The sequence below is a fragment of the Maniola jurtina genome, chromosome 14 (genome assembly GCF_905333055.1).
Source record: "Maniola jurtina chromosome 14, ilManJurt1.1, whole genome shotgun sequence".
NCBI classification, from domain to species: domain Eukaryota; kingdom Metazoa; phylum Arthropoda; class Insecta; order Lepidoptera; family Nymphalidae; genus Maniola; species Maniola jurtina.
Genome location: NC_060042.1, coordinates 2,830,453 through 2,855,615, shown reverse-complemented (window position 1 = coordinate 2,855,615; position 25,163 = coordinate 2,830,453). Strand labels below are relative to the sequence as shown.

The 25,163-nt window shown below is 37.0% G+C and overlaps 1 protein-coding gene across 5 annotated transcripts in view; it reads right to left on the bottom strand.

Moving 5' to 3' along the window:
- The window catches only part of LOC123871881 (lethal(2) giant larvae protein), a 53,184-nt gene extending 30,217 nt beyond the window's left edge, over positions 1-22,967 (bottom strand). For 4 of the 5 annotated variants that reach the window (XR_006797362.1, XM_045915903.1, XM_045915905.1 and 1 more), the window contains exons 1-2: positions 22,456-22,569; positions 22,296-22,388 (exon numbers count right to left, since the gene is read on the bottom strand). Coding sequence is in view for 4 of the 5 variants with exons in the window: in XM_045915903.1 (XP_045771859.1) it covers positions 22,296-22,388; positions 22,456-22,458 (96 nt within the window). In the remaining variant the exon portion in view is untranslated. Of the gene's footprint in view, positions 1-22,295; positions 22,389-22,455; positions 22,570-22,831 lie in introns of those variants that run through there. The other variant, XM_045915904.1, reaches the window with a different exon arrangement.
- Positions 22,968-25,163: the final 2,196 nt, after the last annotated feature.

The window sequence follows — 25,163 nt, the reverse complement described above, 5'->3', positions numbered from 1 at the left end:
TGATAGTGTTCATGACCGGCTGGTACATGTGCACCGAAACCTCGGCACTAATGGACCGGTTCTGTCCCGTTATAATAGCCTATCTGGGGATTAGGTTGCTATTTTGAGAAGTAGCTTGGGTAAATGGTTAACCGATCCTTTCACCAAAGGTGGCCTGTAAGAAATCGCTTTAGCAATAAGGCCGCCCTTGCACCTTTTGTATAGTTTTAAAGTATCTATGTATTGTTATCGTGCAAGCTATCTCCGTACCAAAATTCGTCAGTATCGGTAAAGCAGAAGCGGTAACAGACACACTTTCGCATTTATAATATTAGTATGGATAGGACGAACTTTATCTCTAAATTGTGATCATAAAATAAAATATACGAGATGATTCAATAAAATTTACAACAATAAAGTTGTGCACGTTTCATCCACGATTGGCATACAGTATTAAATTAGCGGGCGCGTTATTACGGAATAATTAGATAATGCAAATAATGCCTCATTCATACATAAACCGGGAGGATGACACACCGCGGAATTTAATCAGTTCGCGTCAATTAGAGCGGCAAACTGACAGTTCTCTATTATTTAGCATCCTCATAATGTAACGTGTTCGTGTTAATAACTGGATTGAATGCTCTGTTTTTACCGGACTACGGCAAAGTTTTTTTTAAATAGCGAGCAAACGAGCAGGCGGGTCACCTGATGTTAAGTGAGTAGAGTACCGCCGCCCATGAAAAGTTGCAGTACCAGACGAACCGCCAATGCGTTGCCGGTCTTTCAGGAATTTGTTGGTCCGCCGTTTTAATAACCCCATGTTGTAACCTAATGGCTAATAGTTTCGGCACAGAACAGGGAATCAGCTTATTACTAAGGGTTTCGAAACGAACTTCCTTCGTAATTTTTTAACTATTTTGACGGTAATTCACTTTAGTTATCATTTATTGTCACGGTGCACGGGCGTGCGACGGGCGTAGGCATCATGATGTCACAGACCGCAGTAGCTCGGTGCCGTACGACAGCTTTCGTTGCCAAATGACATCATTTTGCAGAGTGCACAATTTGCTCGCTCAGCCGTCTTATTACTGCGAGGTTTATTCGCTTTATTGTTATTTAACATGTACTTCCTTATGGGAATGAATAAACGCGCAAATACTTATTTTAGATTTGCGATGCATGTAATGCGCAGGGAAGAAAATCATGTCACTAGAAGAATTTTGAATATGCATGTGGAAGGAAAAAAGAGGAGAGGAAGACCAAAAAAAAGGTGGATGGATTACGTGAAAGAGGATATCTCTTCTTCTTCCTGCGTCGCTTCCTCAATTTTGAGGATCGTGGCTCCCCTTTGACGCAATCCGAAAGAGGATATATTATTGTTTAAAAGGGGTAGACAGTGTGTTCATTTATGACAGAAGTGAGTGGATGAAGAAGACATGTTGTGCCGACCGCCCCACATAGCGTGGGATAAGGATAAGAAGAAGGATATAGTGTCACCAATAGTGTCTCAAACAATGATTGTTGAGACATTTGTCCGGTTTGAAGGACCAAATGAAATATTAGACCAGCGGTAGTCCTATCGCTACTTTGACAACTACAGCATGGCGATCGCAATCACCATTGGCTTGGCACTTACACTATTCGCCAAAATGCGCTGTTACATCGATGCACTGTTGCAACTTGCAGCAATAATACTTAGGTACTTGACAGTGCATTTTCGCCAATAGTGAGAGTGAGAGATTGTAGCACTCAGATTACTAAAGGTTTATAGATCAATTAATTATCAGGTTGCTGCTCATCTAAATCCTCTTTATTGGACTTAAGAAGAAAAAAAAGAGGAGAATGGTGGACACAGAGATTTGAAAGGAGGACATATTCCTCGAGTACCCTCGAGGTTAATGAGGAAGGATTTTAAAATATTCCAACAGGCTCTTTGAAAAACTTAAATCCAAGCTGACGAAGCCACGGGAATAAGCTAGTCAGGACTCAGGAATAATTTAATTTTCGGTAAAGACACAAAAATAAGAATGGTAAAGATTTTAAGAATTTCGCTTTTATTAAAACGGTCTAATTAAAAATATGAATTTGCGACAAAAGGGAATTCATTTTTTAATTTACCGAAGCCGTAGACTTCCCGACAGCCGTCTTACACAAGTTAATGTAATCAAGGGGGCTTATAAATTACCGAGAGGGGCGAGAGAGGGCTTATTGTTCACCCCTGTACAAATAAAACACCCCTTTTGATGTAGTAACCCAATTATGATAAACATTTTATTATAATCGACTTGCTCTTGTATATAATTGGCTTACTTTATACAGGAATGTTATTCAAATAATTCAATATGCTGATGAAGGTAGGCTAGATTATAATACATAGCATAGTTAGTAGAATTACTTTGTTTTGATTATGTTTTATTTATATTTTGTTCCTAAGAGATTCTAAATAATCCTAGGCGATATTGGATTAGTTATAGAGATTCTTTAATGGCTATAAAGCCCTATAACTAGATAAATGGAAACTCTAAGAAGTGGCAAAATAATAATGAAACTGGGAATGAAATAAAACTGTTACATCGATTACATCAACGGTTAGGTATCAAAATAATAAAACAGATGATTAAAACAATAATAAATAATTTACTATTGTGATAAGGTTACAAAATTAGGAACGCGTCATATTGTTTCTGCATGAGAGGTACCTATCGACAGGCTTCCTGCGCCGCTTCCGGCCAGCGACCGGACAATGTGCGACACCCGTCCATTGTAACCATATACCACATATACCTACCATAGCGACGTGATTATAATCGTCATCGAGGTACGGCCCATTCACACTGACACATCCGATTCTTTGCCGGAACTGTATTTTGTAGGATCCGACCTTGTGGCAATAGTATTCCAAAGCACGCATTCACAACAGCATACGATCGCAGAATCCAGCAAGAAAACGGATCCTGTTAAGTTATATGATTTTGCGACTACAATACGGTACGGCCTTACCTACTAAAAATGCAGGATCCGATTTAGTGGTAACAGTATTTTTATACACGTGTTCACACAAGCTAGGATTAAGGATCTCGAAAAAAAACAGAACAGCAAAAGTGCGGGCGGGAAGATTTCTGGCGCCGAAGACGCAGGACGGCCGTGTGAACACGCTATCCAGTTTTGCAGGATCCGATAAAAAGTAGATCCGACAAAACTTGACGTTGACGACGACGTATGAACGGGGGGTTACCATACACCTAGCATAACGACGTGAATATAATCGTCATCCAACATCCATTGAGGACTGTGCCTGTGTCGAATCCAATATGGGTATTTACTCATGTATAGACGCGTGGTGCATACGTAAGATAACTCTGATGGCTCATCGACGCAAAGTGAATCTTAGCTTTTGCAACCGTCTCTTAGTTGCGAAAGATGCGGTGCGCATCTTCAATGTTTTGAACTTAGTGTAGGTATGTACCTAATAAAATCATCTTCATGAACCCATGGCCGACCCAATACTAAGTATGGGTCCCCTGTCAAAATAAGAAGGTCATAGTCTACCACCAGCAAAATATGGGAATTGGCAGACTTCACACATCTTTGAGAATGTTATGGAGAACTCTCTGATATGGTTTCAGAAAGATATTTTTCTTCAACGTAAATATTTTCTCTAACAAACAGTGTTTCTTCTTTGATCTAGCACCTTCCAAGATTTCATTTCAAGGCATAGTTGCCAGACGACTTCAAAGTTAAGTAGATATTCACAAACGATTTCTAATTGCAAGAAGTAAGTTGCTAATTGCATCATGGAACCTAATTTAGAAGCATCGTCAATCATTAAGCATAAAAAACGCAATAAAGAAATTATCTATAATATCTTATATCACTTGAAAAAGAAGCATTCAAGGAAAATATTAAATTTCATGTCCGTCACGTAGTAATTACAACACGGCATTATATTATAATGAATCATTTACTGATAATCATCACAAAGACCGTGAACTTGATCGCTGAGGCTACAATACAATACATTGCAGAGTATAGTCTATACATATAATAAAATTGTAGAAAAGTGGTGTCTGTACAATGGAAATATATAAAAAAAAAGTAGCAGGGGTTGTTATTATATCGATGCCGAACCCGAAATTGTAATTAATTTTTTTTTGTCTGTTTGTCTGTGTGTTTGTGCACGCTAATATCAGAAACGGCTTATTCGATTTAGATACGGTTTTCACTAATATATTGTAGTAAGCTTCACTTAACATTTAGTGTTTGTTTCATGTCAATCGGTTCATAAATAAAAAAGTTATGTAAATTTAAAGAATCACGGCGAACATTTTTAACGTACAGAGTACGTACTACACACCTCGCGCCCGAGTGGCTATATAAAGCGCGCTGATTCCACGCGAACGAAGTCGCGGGCACAGCTAGTAAGAAATAAATATCTTTAAACGATACGGTTCTACTATCGGTAAATGATCCGAATTCGGGCCGGCAAATCAATTGGCCACCCCATTCGGGAGACGGCGAATATTTTGTTTGGCGAACTTTTAAATTTTGGGAAATCAGCCAGCCGGCAGACGCAACAGTCTGTGACAGCGTATAGTTTTTCCTGTGGTGTGTTAGACAAAAAAAAGATTTAAAGATAAAGGTTTAGCGCGAATTCGCTATCATCACGATCATTCGATAGTGAGGCCGAACCATAGATGTAGAGTCATCTGCGCAAACGCCGGCGTTTACTACATATCTACTATGGCTGTAGTCGCTAAGGATACGTATATCGATAGTTCCTTTATGTAATGATAAATACCTAGGAAAATCCACCGACTATTATGTGTGACAATTTCCATTCATTACTAGAACAGGTTTTTAAAAATGCCGGTCAGGTTTTAAACAAGGAAACGGCGAGCACTTTACGTTTGTATTAGTTTTTAAACATTCAAATATTAGAGCTGGTATTGCTTTATGCTATCTTGGCAATTGTTGTGATTGAGCAATCCATTCAGCCAATAACAACAATTGTAGTGCTACTGTAAACTGTAAAATTTAACCTAAGTATTACAAAATGGCTACCAATTAGAATACGAATATTTATTATTTATTTATTGATTTCAAAAGAAAAAAAATCGCAGGCTACGATTGATTGCTTTAAATTGTATTGTCTTAGACGAACTTAGATTCAAAAGTAAATTCTTGTAAAATTTTAGTTGAATAAAAATAAATTTTCTACTTATATCTATCTTAGCGTCACACTAAAGCGTGTTTTGATAATATCAAGGGTGGGGAAAAAAGTTTTAATCTAGGCTAGGAACACGTCTAGTTCTGCGAGTCACGGAAGTCTACGAGCAGAAAAACGTGCGCAAGAAAATTCTGAACGTTTCTATAATTTTTATGATAGTGCCAGTGCTGAAGTTTTATCTCTTGTTGATAGTTGAATAATCTTTTCCGCGCAGATTGACAAAACTTTGTGTGCGGAATGCCGCTAATTTGTCCTTAGCCTAAATGTAAAAAAAATTACCAGCTGCAAAAAAAAAAATTGGCGTAGACCTGCGGCTAACTTCACTGAACTGGGTAATGTTTGTAGCGTTTTACCAACGTATAGAACATGAAGTTGAATAAGCAACTCGGCAAATTCGATTTTGATTAGACGGTGTCGTCAGATTCGAAAAAGGTGCGGCCACCTATCAGCTGTTGGAAAGTAAGTCTAGAAATTCCAGTTACCCTGGATTCTATGCTATCAGTTAACATGTCATGACAGTTTAGGTAGAAAGTGACTTCATATCCGTAGCTAGAATTTATATTGATAAGAGCGAGTCACCGAATACCTACAATCGATTTTGTTGATGACTGTCGTGATAATAATAGTTTGATCTTTGCGGCGACGATAAAATATCATAAAGGTTAAGTATAAAAACACGTCCTAAAATCATATTCCAACAAAATTCATGATGGAAATATGTGATGCTTGTTGCTCTGTACTATCCTAAAATATAAAACCTTTAAAATGTTTGTACTTATGACAGTTACAGGCTTTGAAACCATCCAACCGGTGTGCCCCATACTCGTTGCATTAGAAAGGCAATAGTGCGAAGTTGGGTTTAGATGGTTGTATTTTATCCGATAAAATATTGTCTTGACGTAGAGAACATTAAAAAATATCCCTGTATTGTTTTAAAAAAAATTCACACTAGTTAAAAAAGCAATGTTACCATCAAAGCATAAGAGATGAATCAAGTTTTGATAACCAGTTTAAGAATATACAATGTCGCTCCATAGTATGACGAAGACTACGAATTACTCAACAATATGATTATGATATGCTTAAAGGTAAACAAACTAGGTAATCGATTTGGATGCTTCACAAGTCCCGTTAACACTAGTGAATGGAGTAGCGGGTGCCTATAGAAACGTCAATGTATAGGTTGCGAATACGTCAGAAACGTTCACAAATAGCCTGGTTATGGAGGCAGGTGACTGTGAAGGCATTTGTGTGACTCATTGTACCTGGTTTGGATAGAGGCAGAGCGCCACTATTAGTTTTTCCTGTCCTAACGACTTAATAGACAAACGATTTTACATTACTTAAGTACTTTTAAATGAAAGCACCTTCGGCTTCTGCATCGGTCAATACGCACTTGCCAGCGTAATGGTCTAACCCCTTCTCATTCTGAGACAAGATCCGTTCTCAGTAGTGAGTCGGCGATGAGTTAAGATGACCTTTGACTTAAGTAAAGGACTTGCTGGCAGGTCTGATTGCTGCCAAGCGCTAGTCTATTTAAAAAAAAACAAGCGTTTATATAGGCGATGAAATTTACGACTGTACACAAATGTGGATATACGGGTATGTAGAGATTGTTATCGAAAACAAAATATAGCGAACGATGAAACGAGCTCAAATATGTCGATAAAACTAAGTCAAATAACCGACAACGCGGTAGGACGAAGAGAGGAAGCAATTTTATCTGTCTTCATGTTTTAACTTTTAGTAGCAGTATGAAGAGTTTTGTTGAATATAAATAACCTACCTAACCTTTCTAAGAAAAATCATTGTTACGAAAGTACTTGAAGTCGTCTGGTAAACGGATACAATATACCGTTGAAACATCCAATCATAACCTCGATGATAACCTTTGTACTTGAAAGTTGAAACTAACAGCTTTGCATCTCGCTCACGTCTCAGCACACAAAATTAATGCGGTTTTATGGAAACGAGTACTTTTGTTGAGAGGCGCATGATAATATTATAATGTCATGATAAGTTGAATTGAACAATTTTCAGAAAATAGGATAATCATCATCAGATGAGAGCTATTGTCAAGTCGTAGTCAAAATATTTTTGCCATCCATAAAAGGAATTGTACACAAAATCTAAAACATGGTTCGAAAAATCGATAGACGATTAGGGAAGTTGCAAAAAACGTCACACTGGAAAGCGCAGCGTTGCAAGACCTCTCACTAGGCATAAATACGACATCGCATCGTGGGGAGCCGCTGGATTCACGCAGCGCATGACCATGGCGTGTGGAAGAATCTACAATGGACCGAAGTTCAGCAGTGGACGTCTATTGGTCGATAATGAAGATGATGACTGCCAAGATTAAAAGAATGAGAAGAATATTTCGTTCTCTAAATAATATAAATTGTGATCATTTATAAACCCAAATCTGTGTGTAGTCCAAGGACTGATCGCAGATAGAAGACAGGAAAACAAATCTCTAAATAAACTCGCGGCTTGTTGAACTAAACTGAATCATAAGCCTGAGATGTTGACATCAAAACAATACCAATGAATGGATGTGAAAGTGAAAATCAATTCTCTCATGCAGTGGGTATTATGCATTATGCAATCTGTAGGAAATGGAGCAAGCGTTCTCGACACCAGTGGCGGAACGATTCGCGGCTGTCATTGAGAATCTGTTTGTGCGGAAATATTACTCGGAACCTAGTTACAAAATTACGAATTACTGTTGATTAATTATTTTATATGCATAGTTTGATTTGATCCCGTGTAGAGTTATGAATTTAATCTATGTAATCTCTGTATCATGTCAAGTTTTCCTTCACCGTTAAAGCGGGAGATGTTTTTGCAGCATAGAAAGTACAAAAACATACTATGGCAGAACATTCCAGTGCTAGCTCATGCATGGCAAATGATTATCGCATACTTATGCGGGCCCTAAAGTTGGCCCGACAAACAGTTATCGCGATAGCATACCTGCACGTCCGAATCGACCTTAACAAAGGCGTGTAACACCTCTCCGCCATTTAATAATGTTGAAGCTATTGGCGGTTTTAAATCCATGCCTTTTAAATCCATGCCTATACTTATAAAAATTACAAATATGTACTAGCTTTCGTGTTACAGTGCTAACTTACATACCGGCCCCAAGGACAGACATAGGCTACTTTTTGCCCCGGAAAATCAAAGAGTTCCCACAGAATTTGTAAAACCTACTCGTAAATCCACGTGGATGAAATTGCGGGTATCGCCTATTTGGTACAGAGATGGCTTGCACCCCGTATACGGATATAGGTTACTTTTTATCGCAGAAACTTTCTTATCGTTTAAATGATCCTTTATATTGCACTTATTAGGATTTTTCGATAAGTTTACGTAATACTGTACTTCTCTCTCTTACTCTGAGAGGAGACCCGTGCTCTGTAGTGAGCCGGCGATGGGTTGCTCATGATGATGAATATTGCATCGTGATCCGTGTTGCATCACAGTACCTTATGTGTGTGGTACATATTACAGTATTGTACTGACCAGGGTGGTCAGCTGTCCATCACACAGCTCCTCGTTTGCACCATAAAACCATTACGACCCCATGATTTTTACGAGCGAACGGCAACAGGCAATCCCGTGATCGTAATCGTAAATCTATCATAAAACTCACGAATCAATAGCTAAATTGAGCTGGAATGTTGATATGCTCGGCGTATCAAACGAGCAAAATGGCAGGACCGATTTCCCAATCAAACAATGCCACAACACCAATTGGAGGCTAATCATAGCTAAGGAACAAATGATTTTGCGACAAAACTAGCAAATCGCTAAACACAGACAAAATACTCTAAACAAATCCATATCCATACATCAATGCTTATATCATAAATGGAAAAGTGTGTTGTTTGCTAAACGAGGAACCAATCAGAGGTACCTACCTACCTATGGGTTTAAAGAAACTCTTTAAACCCATGCTTCTGATTGGTTTCTAGTTTCTAGACGGCACCGTACCGGATAAATCGCCTTGCGGCACGGCTTAGACGGTAGTATAGTAACTAGCCACAGATAAAGTCTTCTCAACAGTAAAGCCATATTTTCAAGCAATCTTTTTAGATAGGATTCTCTATATCACTACTACTTCACTATCATATTTGTCAATATCTTTGATGCATTCTCACACCGTATAAACAGGATTCGATAGGCGTTTGGATATAAAACAGGCGTTCGTCGAACCTGCTGCATACGGCTTCTAAGCCCCTGGATGCAGGCGGTGTTCGATAGAGCAGTCTCTATGGGGCTTCAATTATAAGGCTCAACTGCACTCGGTGACAATTTACCCTTTTATATCCGCCTTTATTATAACACAGTAGAATTACCTGTGCACCTTAATGAAATGCGTTTCTCCCGCTCTCTCGCTAGGTCTCTCGTATCAATTTCTCTCGCTCGCAATGTGATTTCATCGACTTCAGGTGCACAGTTAATTCGACCGTGTTATACAATAAAAATGTGCCAATACGGGTTACATAATGTAATAGATGCTCTTGATGCACCCAAAGCGTTAGGTAACTGTCACAGTTCAAAAAAAACTTTAGAAACTGTACGTTATGCTACCAGATTATTTTACGCAGCATCTCTTACAATAGAAACCGCAACGACACAAAATAAAATTGTACTGAATAATAAAATATGATTTCCAATTTTTCATTGAAACACAAATATTGATTTTATTAAAGTTTTGTTCAAAAAGCGATTTCTTTATTCTATTTAATAAAAAGTATCGTAATGAAAAAAGTATCGGCTGAAAAGTGAATTGGAACTGTGATATGCAATAATAATAAAATTATTTATTACCGATATTAAAAACTTCTAAATGCGATCCAAATAATAATTATAATTACCTTTTGTAACAATAGTCAGGTAAAATGCGTGAGAATTTACATATTATTCTTTTAGTTTATACTTTATGATATTCTTAAATTTCTTTATGATATTTTTAAAGGGCAGGTTGTTTTTCGTGATCGCTATTTCGGTCCAGTTTCTAAGGAGCAAACGCTAAGACCTTTAGAAAAAACCAGACTCGAATATGTAGAGGTAAACGATTCAAATGACCTTCGGAAAGGTGAGTGTCCGATCACAAAGGAGTCCAACTATCTATAGAGTATGGGATACGTTGTTCGACTTCTATTAATCATGGAGTAAAAAGCTTCGGAAAAAGTGCCAGAGCATTTTGTATGTACGTACTACCTAAAAGACTAATATAGATAGAAAACTACCTAGGTGAAGACAACAAAAGTACGTGAAACTGTATTAAATCTAAATTAGTTTTTTATTCACTACAGGGACACTGACGACTTCCCTGGCGCAGTGATAAGCGCTGTGGTAAGACCAGTGGGAGGTCCCGGGTTCGATTCCTGACAGGGATTTGGAATTTTATAATTTCTAAATTTCTGGTCTGGTCTGGTGGGAGGCTTCGGCTGTGGCTAGTTACCACCCTAACGACAAAGCCGTGCCGCTAAGCGGTTTAGTGTGCCGCTACGATGCCGTGTAGAAACCAAAGGGGTATGGGTTTAATGGAAGCTGCCTTACCCCTTCCAGGTTAGCCTGCTTCCATCTTAGACTGCATAATCACTTACCACCAGGTGAGATTGCAGTCAAGGGCTAACTTGTATCAGAATATAAAATAAAAAAAGTTAATTGAAAAACATTAGATACCTATTTATGTTTATAATATTTAGCGTAAGATTGAACAATGAAAATTTCCACACAACATTTCCGTTTATTTTAAACTTTACCGATGTAAACATTTCGAATCATAATATCTCACGTAGTGTATAGCGACCCGTGTAAATATTAGCACAAACACCTTTAGCACACCGATGCATTCACATGCGGTAGAGAAAGATTAACGCCTTTATAGCGTAAAAAACGAAGGCAACGCTTCTTCTGGGGCGAATCCTGTGATATCGATTCACGTCATATTTACCATAAAAATGCATTATCATTCGAACTGAAACAACATGTAAATCAAAAACACAAATGTATGAAATCCAACTCCGTAGTGTAAGAGGAAGTGGTTCTAATTCAACTTGGAAGATTTGACCCAAACAAACAAACTAGCATACAAACAAAACATTACAAGTTAAATAAAAGCTTTAATAACTCAAAATTTAAAAACCCCCGACATAAAAACCTCTATAAGAAAACTAGAAAAGAGCTGATAACTTTCAAACGGCTGAACCGATTTTCTTCGATTATAGCTAAGAACACTCTCTCGATCACAAAAAAAAAACTAAATTAAAATCGGTTCATTCGTTTAGGAGCTACGATGCCACAGACAGATACACAGATACACATGTCAAACTTATAACACCCCTCTTTTTGGCTCGGGGGTTAAAAAAAGGTATGGCCCGTTGGAATTTGGAGTTGGTGTGCTAAGGAAAATCTGAGACAAAGTTGCGATTAATGCAGACGCCGGGATCCAACACGCGTTAGAGTGAATGAACTCAGGACACGGGGCTTATCGTTCGCGGGACGATATCGCGGAAATCCTATCAATATACACCGCAAAATTTTCAACTGAAGTGATAGCTTATTGGTTAAGACGTCTGCTTCCTGCTCGGAAGGTCGGGGGTTCGAACACGCACAATATCACTTGCTTAAAGGAAAACATCGCGAAGAAACCGACATGCCTGAGAGTTCTCCATGTTTTTAAAGGTGTGTCAAGTTAGTCAATCCGCACTTGGCCAGCGTGGCTATGTCCAAACCCTTCTCATTTTAGGATGAGACCCGTGCCCAGTAGTGAGCCGATGATAAGTTAATGATGATGAAAATGTTGAACTGAAAGCGGTTTGATTGGCGGGTAACGGAATTCGGTATTAGGTAATTGATGAAACAATACAATGTACCTAATTTTAAAGTGATTAGCAGAAACGTACTATTAGGTTTAATTATTAATGATGCACTGACGCATGTTGAAAGGAATTCTACGAATTTTCATAAAATATGTAAGTTTAGATTTACATTTTGCATATCAGTCAAATAATAGCCCACAGTCTTGAGTGAAAAAACGGGTCACAGAAGTAAGCGTAAATCTATCTATACTCCGTTTCCTTTAATTTTTTAAAAAGATAAACCAATCGCAGAAAGCTTCTCCGAGAAACGCGTAAGCGAAGCGATTTGCCCGGCAATCTATACCTTCGGGAGTTAGGTCTTTCACCCGTATCAAGATTTTATTATAAGTTCGCGGTAACAAAGTCGTATAGGCCTCATATAGTGCGCCGCTTAAGCATTTCAGCGAGAAGCTACTAGTTTACTACTACTACATTTTAAGTAAACTAAGGAAAAGTAAAGTAAGTATGGAGGAGGTCAATTGAAGCAGACATTAAAGGAGTGGGATTCTCGTGGAACCTTGCCAAGGCAGCAGCCAACGATAGGGAGACATTTGAAACTACTGCTGCAGCCTTAAGTTCAACGAAGGAATAAAAGGACTCCATCAAGGAAAAGTAAAGAATAATTGTATGGACCATACAAAATGATAAAATGAGGATCAATTGGACTAGATACTAAACGAAGGCCATAACTGAAACCCAAAAATAAGCGTTCTATAATCTTGATGCTGGAAATAAATATGAAGACATCACCTAAATTGCACAAATTGTACAATCAGCGAATGAGTGGGCGGTCAGCACAACATGGGACAGGCCAAAATAGGAAATACCACCCTCGAGAATTACGCGAGTGTCCCGAATGTGGCTCATAACTAAATTGACGACGGTCTTAGAGGAGGAAATCGTGGGAGACTGGCTATTCAGGCAACGGCTGGGCCTAATGGAGGTTAAGATGTTTGCCCCCGGCATAATGAGTCTCGCGCCTTGTTTGACGCAACTATGCTACACAAATTGGATGAGTTGCAAAAATCTACGCCTGGTTTGGTAGGTAAAACATGTCGATAGATTCAATTAGCGGCTTAAATTAATGTACTTACATATTTATTTATTTATTTATTATTTTAAGGTACGCCCACAGCATGTTCACAAAACACTTAAAAATACAATAGTATAGTCTTATTCAGTGTGACACACCACTTACGGGCACACACAACTCATGCAGGTAACACAATGTAATATACATGACCGATCGCATAATATTAGTACATAATAAATTTGGAAAGCTCCGAAGGATAATAAAACAAAAACAAGATAATATTAACAAATATTACCTAAAAATAATGACTGAATTTACTTATTTCTAAATATTTGTTATCAGTTTTTAATTATTAACTACGCAAGTAATTGTCAGCTACATATGCAGACATATGTAGCTGACAATTACTGAGATTAACCTTGGAAGGTAAAGTTTTAGGCAAGAAATAACCTGCCGGGCAATATTGTAAATGCAATGCGTAATTGAAAAATCCTGCTGTTCTCATACAGGAAAAGTAAACTAAAATTACAAGTTTGGATAGACGAAGAGAACTGTTTTGCATTATAAATCAAAATAGTCTTCGAAAAAGTGCAAAATAATGACGATAATGATATAATCGAAGTAGGTAATACTAACATATTTTCTTTGTGACATTATACCCAAGTCTCAAAGAACTTGAATCAAAACATCGATTCGTATCGATCAATCTAAATGAACGAAATGGTTGAATTCTCGTCTCATTGAATCAGCACGTCCAATTGAAGCGTCGAGTTCACGATAACGCGTGCTCGCGATTTTTATTGCATCTAATTCTAATGCCCGTAACTCGTAATGAACTGTGGCATCTGTTCAGCGTCGGCTATACAAACGCTGAAGTGTAAGCGTCTGTCGGTTTTATTATTGTTTCAGGCTCCAGCTATCAAAATTCATGGCCTGCCTTCAAGATGTATTGAAATTTAAAATGGTATAAGAGTTGACTTCTGATGAAACAGATTACTAAATAAATAACGAACTCTACCTTTCTATCTAGAATGTAGTTTGATTCCGTTAAGTTCATATTATTGTAAATTGAACAGTTGAAAAGAGCAACCGCCGAGTTTCTTGCTCATTCTTCTCGGTATCGACGGCATTCCGAACTAGTGGTAAATTATTTTGACGATCAAAAGCACTTGTAAAAGTTTATTTAAATAAAAATTTATTATAAGTATTATCTATTCAGACTTGTATCAGAGTTAGTTGCCGTATCTATTAACCACTTTATGAAGTTGATAATAAATGTGTAACTTAGTCAAAATCTCATTTTCTTACTTGAGTGAACCCACCGCATTAATACTTCAAGAGAACACCTACCATTATGACTGTAATCTATGGACTAAAGGTGCCCACGCACTTGAACTGAACTGCGCGTCGCGTCAGCGCCCCGCACGATATTCTAAGCGCTGACGCGACGCGCAGTTCAGCTGCAGTTCAGTTCGAGTGCGTGGGCACCTTAATGGGATGGCGTGACGACCTTCAGCGATGAATACGACTCGATAAAGAGAGATGAAAGTTTTTAAAATTGCTCGTATACAAGTAGGCAGGTACAACTACGAGGTTTTATAGAATAATTTCAGTGGTGTGTGTGTTTATTTCGAAGGGCAAACGCAAAACAATGTGAATGACGCAATAAATACAAACGCAATGACTTCAAAATGCTAGAAATTTTCCTATTCATAGAAACTTGCAGAATAGTTTTCGAAGTCCAAAATCGAAACTCCTTAGTAACTGTTTTCCATATTTTTCTTTACAAACAATTTCCTAACATCCATTTGGAGCAGGAGCTTTTTATAAAAAGCCTTCGAGGGTTTCTATAAGAGGGTTCCGGGAAAATACATCACTTTTTCAAAGAAGCATTAATACGCCTGAAAATAAGTTATGAAAGCAATTTGTGATATTTTTATCGGTTACCTGTTAAAAACATTATTTATTTAACTTCAAAGATTTTTTGAGACAATATACTGGAGTAGATTGGCGAATAAGAGAGTTTATTTTTGAGACTCTTGTCTCTAAGATTCTGAATAAGTAACCTATAAAACAAATCTATCACTTAAAAAATAAAAATTATTATCATTGCAGTAACATTCATTAGGAAGAGAAACATCAATAAAGTTTTTAATAAACAATACAACCTAATTCTATACCAGGTACCATGAATGGGGATTCTATATAATGTTTTTTTTTCCAAGTAACTTTACAGCTCTGGGTTCTAGCTCTTGAGCCTAATTACACATTTAAGCGGTTAGGCAACACAACATCATTATAAAATAATATTAGAGGTATCAAAGTTGACCACGTTACAATAAAAGCAAGGCAAATAACTGTGTTCGCATGAGGAATGTAGTCACGTCTATGATTATAATAGACCGGGCCAGTTAGAGACGAGTCGATGGTGAAGTTGAATTGTTTTCCCATTAGTTTTTATAATCCAATCAGGCTAAAAAGTTCATAACTGTAAGTTTCTTGCAAAACAAGTGTACCTACCAACTGTCAATATGAAGACTCATAAAGATATAATCGATGTACAAAATGATATAAATGAAGCTCAAAATCATAAATATTCAAAATTGCTACTTAACCAATAGATAGCAAGATCTTAAATGTATCTTACTACAATATAATATTTAACTAACAATAAGATAACTTATCAATAACTTAAGTGCACTAGGAAAAAAAAATGAAGGAATTTCAACATCTGAGCGAAATGTGATGTAGACGTAGAGCCATTCAGCGAAGTACACAGATCTTTGAAAAGAGTCTCGAAGGACAGAAAAAAAAAATTCGAAACAAATATACCTACTCAGAGGACTGAGAGATTAAAAAATTAGTTTACCCAGTTGAACGACTTATCTGATTTAAAAATATAACAAGAAACCTAATGGACGAAACAAAATTAGTATAGAACATATTCACAGGTATTCCACGCTCGAGTGAAGAAACAGGTTTGGTATTTAAGGCATCCTAGCCTAGTACGGCGTCTAATGACTTGAGGAACTACACCAAACCTGAATGCAGACAATCTGCGTGTGGCCAATAATAGAATCGTGCTGTAACCAATGTGTCAATCAACTATATCTTGGATTAATGAATCCTGATTGACGGAATTAATTGTGGTATGGAATGTCGCCTGTTTATCGGTTTATAGAGTTCCGTATCGTTTATTTTTAATTTGTAGAGCTAGGCGCTTGGCTGCAATCAGACCTACTGGCAAGTATGAATAGAATAGAATAGAATAGAATAGAATAGAATAGAATAGAATAGAATAGATTTTTATTCAAATAAACTTTTACAAGTGCTTTTGAATCGTCAAATAATTTACCACTGGTTCGGAATGCCGTTCCTACCGAGAAGAACCAGCAAGAAACTCGGCGGTTGCTCTTTTCAATTTATGATACAGTCTAAGATGAAGCGCGCTTGCTTAGAAGAAAAAGGAACCTTATAGGATCACGTTGTTGTTATCTGTCTGTCTAAAAAGTGTTATTCATTCTTGTACTGTGGTATGGAACTCTTCGTGACACGACGCGTGACTCGCACTTGACGGGTTTTTTATCGGATATACCTACTTTGGAGGTACATTCTCCTGAACCTCCTCCTCCTGTACCTACTCAGGAACGAAACAACCTTGTTCTTTTTTCACCGTTCTATTTTTGAACGTTCTGTTTTCCGAGAGATTTTGAACGTTGACACCCTTTAGTCGCGTTTCTGATACGAACCGCTAAGGTGTGGAATGCCTTTTCGTCGTCCGTGTTTCCTGTCAAGTATAACTTAAATACCTTAGAGGCAAGAGTGAATAGGATTCTTTAGGCAAGCGCGCTCCCGGAGGAAGCAGGTCAGCTAGTACTGAATAATTTAGCTTCGGAAGTAAGAACTTTCATCCAGATTCTTGCTTTCATAAATTTTTCAGGCCTCGGACTACTTAATTTATTCGAAGTCAAAGCCTTATTTATAGTAAGTACTAGGTAACATTGTACAATTTTGATAATCAATTGTTAAAGTAATAAAATTGATGTAATGGTGATAATTCATTAGAACTTGAAACTATGAGGGTTCCAAACGCGCCCTGGAAAGAAGAAGTCCACAACAAAACTCAGCCCACAAGAAATTCATATTAAAATACATTGGACATTTAAGTCCAAGTTATTTATACAGTATAATATCATTGTCAACTATGCAATATTTTTTTTGGTGGAGTGAACAGAACTAAGAAATTTTGCTCTGCCAAATAGCTAACATTAACCTTGACATATCCAGTAAGCACGCGAATAAAATACCCTGCAAATGTAGCTGAGATAAAGCACAGAGTTTAAATAAGGTTACATTGTTTTCATTGAATAGACCTACTCCACGATAGTAATTTTAAATCCACTGCTTTGGCAAAGATTACGAATTTTATCCACTACGAAATAACGAGATTAAAAGAAAATATTAGACAAGTGTAAATTAAAAATTTATAACACCCCCGACAAGTGAAGGTTACAGTAACTAGAAAAGAGCTGATCATTTTCAAACGGCTGAACCGATTTTCTTGGATTATAGCTAAGAACACTCTCAATCAAGCCACCTTTCAAACAAGAAAAACTAAATTAAAATCATTCATTAGTTTAGGAGCTACGATGCCACAGACAGAACACACGTCAAACTTATAACATTTTTTGTGTCGGGGGTTAAAAACAAAGGCTGACGAAGGCTTTATTGTAAGTGCTGTAGTTTTTCGCTAGTTATTCTCTCTAAGCTTATCATATCTTTGTATCTGCGGCAAGTCGCGTCTTCCTGAACGAGACTATATAAGTGGAAGTTCGATAGTGAAACTGAAAAACTTTGTCTCAAGAACTAGCTGGTGTAAGAATTTATTGATTCGCTATCTAATGAAATGTAGCGTGGTGTTATCGACAATGATATAATTAATGGCACGGGCGAGGCCGGGCGCGGCACTTTACTGCTCGACAAGATACGATAGTCCTACAGCAAACATGAATAGGCTTTACACAAACGGAATATACAATAACTAACTTTAAAAGTGGCGGAGACGGTCAAAGTGATACAGGGAATTCAAGGACCTGCACAGCCCAAACAAGTAGAAGATATAAATATAACAATCGGCTGGACTCAGGTGATTAGTCAAATTAGGCCCGACTAGTTTCGAATCCATCAGGGGTCCTTCGCGCCGCAGAGGCCCTTTGAAAAAGGACCCCAGATCTAAGATTATGGAAAATTCTTAGCCCTGAATATTTTTTGAAGAAAACAATCAAATAAAGAGTCATGAGTCATGACAATTAATTTCAATGACCGCTGAATTCTTCAATTTTGTTGGTAGTAGACGCTTAGCTTCCTAATTTTTCCGAAATAGCGAGCAAATGAGCTGGCGGGTCACCTGATGTTAAGTGATTACCGCCGCCCATGAACATTTTTCAATTCAAATCTACGCTCAATGGTAAGGAGGTGAACTACATAATTTATTGAGTAATTTGTATTATTTATTATAAGATTTAACATAAAAATATTCTGCACCAACAACACCAAGTAATGGCCTCATACTTTTAATCAATAAATGAGTATTTTCGGCAAAGAATAGTATAAAAGATAATAGGTGAGTATATTTCTAATTCTATGGCAATACCGTTGAAAAATACAAACTCCCATACCTACAGAGGGTTATCGATCGTGATATCGCTATCAGTTTATCACTTATCGGCTGATAGCCGCCAACGCTCCGAACAATGTTTGTACTGGCCTCGAAGTTATTACTCCAAAAAAGATTACCACATTCAATAAATAAGCAACGTACCTGGTAAACTAGTACTTATTTGATAGGTACTTTAGTTTTAAAGGGATTAGTTATACTGCCTGTATATATACGTATAAAACTAACTAGCTGATGCCTGTAACTTGGTCCGCGTGGATTATGGTTTTCATAAATCCCATGGGAACTCTTTGTTTTTCCGTGATACTCTCCAGGTTTTTAACTACATATATCCATGTAAAAATCACGTCTATTAGTTGCTCTGTTACAACTGTTCTGAAATATCAACCCGGCTAGCATGGGCAGTAGATAAAAATTATATCCCCGATTATATCCACTGATTTCTATGACATCAGTGGATATAATAGGGGGATATAATTTTTATCTACTGCCCATGCTAGCCGGGCAGGTAGGCAATAGAGTTGTAGAAAGGTAGAGGAGAGATTTTTAGGGTTCCGTAAGTCCGAATGAAAAACACGGAGCCCTTATAGGATCTCGTGTGTCTGTCTGTCCATTCGTCACAGCTTATTTGCTCTGAACCTACTAAACCAATATTAAATTGGGCACCTGCCTCTAATTTTCTATATGTTTAAATCACAATTATGGAAAATTTGGGAGCGGGCCGGTTATCTAGTTGATAAATGATAAGCAAGTAAGGTCTTAGGAGTGATTTAACTGAATGTAAACAACTATTTATCAATTTGAGTATGACAACTTAAAAAAATATATTGAGGTTAAATAACTAATTTAATATTTTAATTTTTTATAATAAAACAGGTTAGCCCAAGTCTATTCAGTCCTTATAAACTATGAGAGGGTACCTACCTACTCTCTACTAAATACTTCCTATTAACATTATAAACGCGAAATTTTGTATGGATGGATGGATGGAAGTATGGATGTTTCTTTCTCTTTCACACAAAAAGTACTGCACGGATTTGGCTGAAAGGAATGGAGATAGATTATAACTTGGATTGAAACATAGGCTACCTTTTATTCCACAAAATCAATGAGTTCCTACAGGATTTTTAAAAACCTACATCCACAGGAATGAAATCACAGGCATCAGCTATATTTAAAAGGAAAACATGACTGACTGACTGACAGATCTATCAACACACAGCGCAAAGTACTGGACAGATTGGGCTGTTGGGCATGCTTATCAATGGCTATTATGTAGATATCTGCTAAGAAAGGAGCTTTGAAAATTCAACCCCTAAGAGGGTAAAATAGGAGTTTGAAAGTGTAGTCCACGCGGACAAATTCGGGCATAAGCAAGTTAGTCAGTCTATAAGATCCAAGAAGTAATTTGTTATTTATTGACAAATAGTAAATACCCAGGAAACAAAGACATTATGTATAGGCATGGACTATACAAGTGTAAATTAAAAATTTATAACACCCCCGACAAGTGAAGGTTACAGTAACTAGAAAAGAGCTGATAACATTCAAACGGCTGAACTGATTTTTTTGGATTATAGCTAAGAACACTCTCGATCAAGCCACCTTTTAAACAAGAAAAACTAAATTAAAATCATTCATTAGTTTAGAAGCTACGATGCCACAGACAGATACACAGATACACACGTCAAACTTATAACACCCCTCTTTTTGGGTCGGGGGTTAAAAATACAATTTACTTACAATATGTCATGTTATACATTCTGAGAGGAGACCCGCTCTTGGCCCAGGGATGGGTTGAGATGATGATGACAATGTGTTTATATTATTAATTATAATATAATGATTGGCCATATCGCAATGTTGACCAAGTGGTTATTGCATAATATTATGGTTTTAATTAATAACTACATATTTTGCTATTAAAGTAATGAACCTTTTGACTTATTAATCTAGTAATTAACTTCTATAGATTATAAAGCAATTAGTCAACCCATTATTATAACATCATACAAAGAAATATGTATTTTTGTACAGAGAATTATGAGTAGTATAGTATATTTAAATAATAACCACAGCTGAAAATAACTACAATCATTAGTTAATAACCACAGAATATAGCAAGAATATAACCACAGAGGATAGCTTAGTGGTTAGACATCAGCCTCCTATTTGGGTGCTCTGGGGTTCGATTTCAGACACTCTTTTAACTTTTCGGAGTTAACCGTTTTAAGCAATCTTTAACCAATATGCTTGAGAGTTCTCCATAATGTTCTTTCGCCCTCACCCATGAATGAGAACATTCTGAGAAAAGACCCATGCTCAGTAGTGGGCCAGCAATGGAGTGATCATGATGGTGATAACCGCAGAGACTAACAGAAATTATTACTGCAGGAAAACATAAAAACCCAGTGGAAGCGTAACTAAATATAATAAAAGAGTTTCATAATCACAACTCCTATGACCATGATCCAATTTTACTAAAACTAACGTTGTAATGTAAACTGTAAAAATGAGCGATCTAATCTCAAAGTAAATACCTTTAGGGCCCAACAAGATAAGATACTGCCTCGCTTATTCAGGTTAGTGATTGCAAAGAAACTTTTATGATCACCCAGATAAAATAGGTACTTCATAAAGGGTATTGCTCATTCAATGAAGCATTCATTGCTTTTAAGGTGGTGTGCATCTAACTTTATAGGAAATTGCAGAAAATGTATCAAGAGTGTGATAATAAATAATACTATCTTTTGTGCATGACTATTTTATGCACATCACCTAAAGTACTACTAAAATCCTACAAGTTTGCCATACATATAAACCATTTAGGCATATCAACCCAAAAATGGCTGTTCTAAGTGGTATTTGTTCCAACTTGGTATCAAAAACCATGATAGCTCAGCTAAAATAAACAATACATATATAAATAATTTATATATATATTTATAGCCCATAGCACACAGGGATAACATAGCTAACTATCAGTGAAAGAATTATCAGAATCAGATTATTAATTCTGGAGATTACCCGCTATATCTCAATTTACAAACTACCTCTGTATCTACTACTGACTGACTGATATCTAATAGAACTTACTTTGACCTTACTAACACAAAATGTGACAGAATTAAGTAACAGACATAAATCTGTCTCATTTTAAATCAAAGTCCAAACAAAGTCAAAGTATTTTCTATAGATCTCAGCCTAAGAGTGGACTTTAAAGACCTCAGACCTTAAGTGAGTGGGACTCTCATGGAGCCCTGTCAAGGCAGCCCTCTGCCTGCCATTTAAAACTGTAACTTTTGCAGCTCTAAGTTCCATGAGGGAATAGAATGACTCAATCATAGTAAGTAGTATTATGTTGAATTCATTAAAATCACAATTCAACATCTTAGTAAAGTATTAATGAACATTAACAATGACTGTTCAATAAATAGGACGATTAAAATAAAATTAAAGCATGTAGGAGTTGCTAATCTAAAATTACTTGCGACTTACCTTGCGAAAGGCAAACAGTTCATTTTGCAGTTTCTGCCTCTCAGCAGAGGGCTGCTGGCCCTTCCCGCGTATAAACTTTAGCATCCTGCCGGCCTGCAACAAGACAACCACTTAGCACTTACACAGACACTGCAGAACATACAAACAAACACAACTCTACCATGTTTTCATACTAGGCGCACAGAACCACGAACAAGTACCCCGACCGGCACCGACAAGCCGACTGATTACTGACATGCAGTCTTGACTACGAAGCGCCCCGTACCCTGCCGCGGCATTGTCACAGTCGCACCCAGATAAAAACATTACTTGTTCGTAAAATCGCTAGATAACCGGCGATAACAGATAACACTTCAGATATCACATATTATATTTAGTACACTCTAAGTACACCAAACTTCTGTAGAACTCGGGAGATCCTTGTCTTAAGACAATCGGACAACGCCTGTCGGACAGGTTAGCCGTACCATTGAACTCCAGATCAAGATATGAATTTCAGTGGGTGTAGGGGCTAAACCTTAACCCATTTTACGTACCTGAAGACAACAGTTTGGTAATTTTTAGTTATAAAATCCAAAATTAGAGAAATGACAGGTACAACGGCGTCAGAAATACATACAAACACTATAAAACACACATAATTGATAATATCCATGAACGCACGCACACCCACACTACCACCACACTACGCCATTATGAATGTCATGACGTCATTGACATAACAAGTTTGCAATGCTGCCATATCAATATACAAACTTTCCCAAATCCTTCAAATCAATCATCCATAATTTAATAGTGATGCATTATCGTCCTTGACATTTAGATTTACATATTTTTACTTTTTGATTTTTTGGGATGAAAAATTTTACAATTTAATCGTTACCTCGCTCAAACTAGTTGCTTACATAATAATTATTCATTTTGGTTTAGTTGAAATAAATATACAACTAAAAACACTATGCTCGAGATGTACTTCTGAGCATAATATTAAGTATAAAGTGTAATTTTGTGTTCAAAATATCAATTCATAAGTTTCAAAAATTTTGCCTGCAAGAGTTAGGCTCCACTAATGTAGGCGTTATTTTTTGTGCTTGCAACACCGATTTCGTTCAGAAACTTTTATTAAAAGACGTTATGCGACTAATATAAAACCTCTTATTTAATTATATTCCTATGATCAATTTCATATTTAATCAATAAACATCAATATTAGATTAGGGATAGAATTTCTTCCTTTTAACATTCCATTCTCCCGCAGACATTTTTCATGCATTTTCGATCTTAACCACAGAGTACTTATTATCTTTACTCTATGATTTTTACAAAAGTTCCAGTTTCCGGTGTATGGCGTCAACGATGATAGCGCGAAACTTTGAATTGTTATTTAGGTATGCTTTGCATAAGCTTTGCATTAATTACTTCATTCTTATATTTTTTCAAAATATTTATTATATTACAAAAAAAATAACGAGATTTTGATGGAGCATTATTGAAGTAATTTCAATCCGCCCTGCAGTAATATGTTGTCAAATACATAATCGTTATATCGGAATTAATTCAAATAGCACCACTCTGTCTCTCTTTTCTTAATTTCTTATTTTTAGGTAGTTAACTCAGGAAGTACCTACAGTTGGCGCTATGAAAAAAGAAACTCTGACCTTAAGCCTGTGCAGTGAATGATTTATCGATCATAAGTTGGGCGCGAAGCCAGGAGTGTCTGTGTCGCCCTTATAAGTTAACCTACCTTTTGCTTCCTAGGTATTTGAAACTACGATGTCTATCTCTCTGAAGATATACCTAGTTATAATAGCTCTATAACGCACAAAACAAGCAGGTAGTCCAATCTGAAGTAGGAATATGGCGGTTTGCGCAGACCGTAGACCTAGTGTTAAATATCTACATAAGCCCAGCTGAGATGTGTTTTTCCTGACTACGGGTATAAAGCCAAAAAGAATTGTTATTATTTTAGCAATCTATGTAGGGATGTTTTTATGTAGTAATCATCAACATCGTAGCGCCTGAACCACTGAATCGATTTTGATGAGGTGTCAAATCGATTCGGCTACCTGCGCAAACTGCTTTGTTGCAACTTCGGATTTGACTACTTGTTACCTACCATTTCTATTACAGTGTTAAGAGTTCTGTGGTAATATCAAACTAGTAATAGTGATTTATCGAGAATCTAGTATCAAGAAAGCCAAACCACGAAATTACATTACAGCAAGCAAGACGTTATAAATTGAATGAAGCCACATCACATCTGCGGGATGTTCTGATTTAACGTTGCTTGGATGGCGACGTAACGGATTCGACGTGATTTTCGAAATATTTATTATTTTTAAGACAACTAAGACTGACTTCATCGACAGGAGTGATGAATAGGCAATAGGGATGATGCTTAGTTAAATCAACAACTTTTTATGAAACGTTTAGGAATGAATACTTCCCCGGTACTATATTTTAACTTTGTAACCCTTAATCCTTGTGTCAGTTTAGGTTTCCATGCCGGCCATTTTGAAATTCTTACTATTTGTTGTTATAGCGGCAATAGAAATACATACTCTGTGAAAATTTCAACTCTCTACCTATTACGATTCATGAGATACAGTCCGCTAACTGACATATGGACGGACGGACAGCGAAGGCTTAATAGTTTAGTCCTGTTGGCATCATTCTGGTATTTGTATTCATAGATTTGTCTATACAAACAACGACAAAACTATGTTTTTACCCGCCAGTGTAAGCGACTATGTGTGGGTGCTAAGTCCTAGCTTTGTCGCTGAGTCTACGTTAAAAATGATTGTCGTGTCGTTCCCGTAGCTTTATAAAGGCGTCTCCACAGATACGCAGGTTGCCATGGTTACATCG